Source organism: Camellia sinensis, chromosome 3 (assembly GCF_055761805.1).
Source record: "Camellia sinensis isolate YWXY chromosome 3, ASM5576180v1, whole genome shotgun sequence".
Classification (NCBI taxonomy): domain Eukaryota; kingdom Viridiplantae; phylum Streptophyta; class Magnoliopsida; order Ericales; family Theaceae; genus Camellia; species Camellia sinensis.
In genome coordinates this window covers 18,529,393-18,534,432 of record NC_138963.1, presented here as the reverse complement: position 1 = coordinate 18,534,432, position 5,040 = coordinate 18,529,393, and the positions used below count along the sequence as shown (strand labels likewise).

Genomic DNA, 5,040 nt, shown 5'->3' with positions numbered 1-5,040 from the left:
AGCAAACACAATAACTCACAGCAAGGGACACACATCAGCTCACACAATACCCACTGCCGTCTTTAATTATTTATACGCAAACTTACCTCATGCTAATTTGTTTACTTTATCCTTAAATAACATCGTCCTAGTTGTGTTGTCTTTTTCACTTTGTGAATAAACCTGGATTATTATTTCATTTTATTAATAATATAGTAGCCGAAGTTCATACGGGTTATTCACAAAGCACCTCGACCTTTTTTGGGGTTAGACAATACAATTTGGTTTTTCGGGCTCCTTAGGCAATTCATTTTAATTATCTGCTTTATTTAGTTCTTAATTTTAGGGGTGAGCATGGTTCGGATTAGACCGGATTGAGGTAAAATCAAGATCAATCCGTTATCTACGATTCCTGAAAAATTAGAATCAATCCAATCCGTTTAAATCGTGGAACCAATCCGAACCAATCCATTTGAACACGGATTGGATCGGTTTAGGACTACGAATTTACATAATTAAATAACAAAAATATATATATAACATTTGAATTTCATAAAAACATAAACATAGTACTATATTAGTTTCACAATAGCAACATATATTTCCATAATATCGACATACTATTCTAGAATTTAAACAACCATAAGAAAATTGGTTCCACCATAAGTATTTAGACCATTAAAAATTAAAACTAAAAACTAACAAAAAAAGCAATAAAAGAAGATACTATGCGGGTTTAGGTTTGGGTTTAGGTTTTATATGAAATAAGAGAAGATATTATGCGGGAGGGTGTATAATAAAAATATAGACTATTTGTATACGGTTCGGATCGGTTTCAATCCGGAACCGTGGGATTCAATCTGGAACCAATCCGTGGATTACGAATTTTTAATTTTTCAATTCAGAACCGAACCACGGATTCAAAAAACCAATCCAAACCTACCGGATTAAACTGGATTGGATCGGATTACGGATTTCACGGATTCCTTGCTCAGCCTTACTTAGTTTCATGATTTTATCATTTTTATTTTAAAAAAAGAATAATGCTTGGGACCCCCTTTTGGGGGTCACCCCCTCACCCCCCCTTGCCACGTGGCGGGTGGTGATTGGAGAAGCAGGAAAAAAAGAAAAAGAAAAAGAAAATGTAACCAATAAGAGAGAGAGGGGGTCAAAGGGGGTGGGGGAAAAGGGGAGATGAATCATTGTTAAAAAAATAGACGATGGATATAATTTTAAAAATGGACCGTTTAATGATAAATACTAAAATGATGTAATCCTTTGTCCATGAATAATAAACTCATTTGATTTTTTCATGAATTATTTAAACACAGAGACTTAAAAATGAAAAAAAAAGAAGAACAAATCATCAAAATAAAACCCTTAATGAGATATACAGGCTGGATAGTGGACTGGAGAGGTTTTTGATCCATTCACAATGACTACCAAATGCAGCAAATTAATCCCCAAACTCCTAAACAACATTGATATAAAGCTCAAAAACTTAATTTGAAAATCAATTATTGGAGTAGATTTATTTTTAGTGCGGCTTTCGTCAGACTAAGTTTCACTATACACCACATACTTCATTTTCGAGAAATTGTATATATGACTACAAAATTTTGGACACAAATTTGGAAATTATAGGCTAATTCTCACCATTAGAAGTTTCAATTCTCCAATTAAGTTAGGGTTTTGTCAGTCCCAATATTTAAACTTTAAAGTCCTCACACAAAAAGTAAAATAGAATACGAGTAGGAAAGTAAAACAAAAATGTAATTAAACCACTAGAAAGTCTAACAAATTCAATATTTGTGTTGGAAAAGATATATAAATTTCAGTTGTTTGAGGATGCCATGCTTTTGTGCCACTTTCAAGCTATGTCTATTTGAAGGGTCTGTCTTCTCAACATTCTTTGAGTTCTAAAATTGGAAGTTCAGAACTTTGATATTAATGAAAGCATTATTAGTCCATAATAATAACATGGATTTCACAATAATTTGTGCCAATTGGGTGCGTTATGGATTCAGCTTAGTTGTCTAAATTTGAAAAATAACGGATTTGATTGAGAAAATTAATTACACAAAAAAAAATTAATTTCATAGATTCTCAGAGATGCATGCACAAAAAATTGATCCATTTACCAAGTCCAATATTGTACGAAATAGGCCTCTCTCTGGCATGTATATATATATATATATATATATGGGTCCAAATATTATTTGGTTGAGTAAAAATGGCAGATCCAAAATGATTTGAGACTAAATTCATGAAAAGCATTGTCCATATATGAAAAAGCCACCAAAAAATAAAAAATAAAAAAAGAAAAAGAAACCGCTGCCTTTTTTTTTTTTTTCCCTTCCCTTGCTAATCGTGAAACTAACTTGCCAAGACATAACGGCAGCCGAATGAAACCCTAATTTTAACAACAAAACTTTATAGTGTATTTTTTTTTTTTTTTGGGATCGGCAAATCAAAATTTATTGATGAATTATGGAGTACAAGTGATACAACAAAAATATATCAATAGGAAAGCATGTGTAAATAATATTGATTTTTTCATTGATTGTTAAGCAATTTCTTCTTGCCACAACTAAATAATATGAGCTTAATTTCTAGGGTAACTTACGTGTAAATCTTAATAAGTGAACTTATTGTTTAATAGGTCCTATGAGAAAAATTTGTCATAAAAAAATATCACTAATTGTAAGTTTTAATGACAATTTATAAAAATTATGACAAAAAAGTTACTAATTGTCAATTTTTAGCGACATATGTAAAAAATTGTCACAAAAAAATATTTTTAGCGACAATTTTACTAAGATTTATTTTCAATAGGGCTCGATGAGAATTAAGTCCAACTATTAAGGCCTATTAGTAATTTACCCTAACTTCTAATGTGTAAATAATTTTTACTAGGCTTGCAAATCTTTTAAATCGTTATAAAAAAAAATCGTAAATGTTGAAGATTCATAACATTTGGTTTATATTATGTCAAAAACCATTTTTTTTGGGTGAAATAAAAAGTCATTGATGCAATAGAAAATTGTACTTCACATAATAGGCAGAGACAGTGATAAAATCGTAATATCATAGAGAAAATAGAGAATGTCAAAATTCAAAATATGAATATTTGTGTGAAAAATAATGTGAATTAGTTGTAGATTCTTACTCTTTGTTGCATAACCAGATTTAGAATATTATATAAACCATTTTACATGTTATTTCTTTTAGGATGAGTTTTATTTATTGGTAACAAAATTAAAACGAAGTTTAAAAAGAACTTAAAAAAAGAAAAAAAAAATTAAACCCCATTGATAAGTCCATTTCAGCATGGGCTACATAAATTCAAAATAACTCTCCAGTACCTGTTTTTGTTGTTTCATGATGTTCCAACCCTAACCGAAGCTCAAGATCCAATTCACCGTGCGATGAACCACGACCCAACTGTTTGCTTTTCTCTACTTGCTCACTCACTTGAATGCTTGCCTCTACATCATTTTTTGATGACGGTGTTTCAACAAACAAGTTCTGTAATTCTCCAACACCATCACCGCCTTTACATAAAACCAATGATGACCTTTTAGGGCTGAAAACTTTCTCTTCGTTTGATTCTGACGAGTCATGATCATCAGAGGGAGACTTCTTTGTGGTGTCGAAAGAAAGTAGGGATTGATCACCACTGGACGATTCTTTAAGTTTTGCCCTATCTCTTCTATGGATGTTCATGTGTCCTCCTAGTGCTTGTGCATTTGAGAAGCCTCTTTTGCAAAAAGTGCATGTGTATGACCTAACATGGCTCGAAAATTGGTTATGATCATCTGAACTCTTCAATACTACTGGGTCAGATTTTTTGATGCTCGACTGATTAAACTCCATTTTCAGAGGGAGAAGAAGGAGGAGAGGTCAATTTATTGGTGTGACGGTATGGTTTTATTGAGAGGAGCTATGACAGGCATGCTTAATTTTGTTCTTGGTAACTTGCATGGATGATCAACAAATATTCAATTCAATGGATGGCAAAAATGATCTTCCCTAAAAATATAATTTCAATTAAAATAAAATAGGGTAACAATTAAGTAAGGGCACAACACCGTATTCACGTTTGAGCGTTAGCCTACATCCACGGGATAAGAAAGCCCCAAAGGGTTCATATCTCTCTCTTTCAATATTGATTTTCTATCATATTATTTGAGTAAATGTTAAATTTTGTTTATTAAACACAAGAATAGTATGGTCTACAACTGTAAATACACGTGAGATTATATTTTTGGGTGACAACTTGTCTTCAATCCATAAAGTAGATTAGACGGTGTTGTTTGAGCTCGTTAAGCCTAAATTGTTTATTTTTTAGACCACAATATATAGATCATTTGTAAATAATAATACTAAAAAAAAAGGTGAATTTAGACACATTAGTTTATTATATTTGTCTCTCAAAATACGAATAGTCTATATTTCAAATAATATTTGTCATTAATATTTTTGCCAATAAATACCATAAATTAATGTGGTCACGGTCATCGACTTAAGATTATTTTTTTATGGATGATTTATATGTATGGTTTAAAAAACGAGTGGTTCAGATTATTGATGTGGAACCTCAGATGGGCCCCCACAAATTCAAACAATATCGTCCAGTCTATTTTGTAAATTGGGAAAAAAATTGTCCCCATATTTTTGTATCTAGGGATAAAAAATTAAATAAGACATCTATTTAGATATAACATTTTATTATTATTTCTTACAAACCTATATATAAGGTGTAGGAACACAATAAATCGTATAATAAATATGGTGCCTAACTAAAAGGATGTGATCTTGCAAGCACGCCATGAATTAATCTACCATAATATTATTTCATTAGCCATTGAGTATAAGAATATATAACTCCATAATTGGATACATAATATATATGAAAAAAATAAGATTTTTAAAAAATAATTCCATCAATAAATTTTTTAAAATCTTATTCGTATATGTCTATTCTATGGTTGACTCAAAAGGGTCTTCATTTCCTAAGAACTAAACAATTCATTAAAAACAGATATGAATATCGGTCTT

General features: G+C 30.9%; 1 protein-coding gene across 1 annotated transcript; it reads right to left on the bottom strand.

Annotated features, from left to right (window-relative positions):
• Nucleotides 1–3,324: 3,324 nt before the first annotated feature.
• Nucleotides 3,325–3,855, bottom strand: LOC114316805 (putative transcriptional regulator RABBIT EARS). Its single transcript, XM_028263488.2, has one exon. The coding sequence runs from the start codon at nucleotides 3,853–3,855 to the stop codon at nucleotides 3,325–3,327; it is 531 nt and encodes a 176-aa protein (XP_028119289.1).
• Between the last annotated feature and the right edge of the window lie 1,185 nt (nucleotides 3,856–5,040).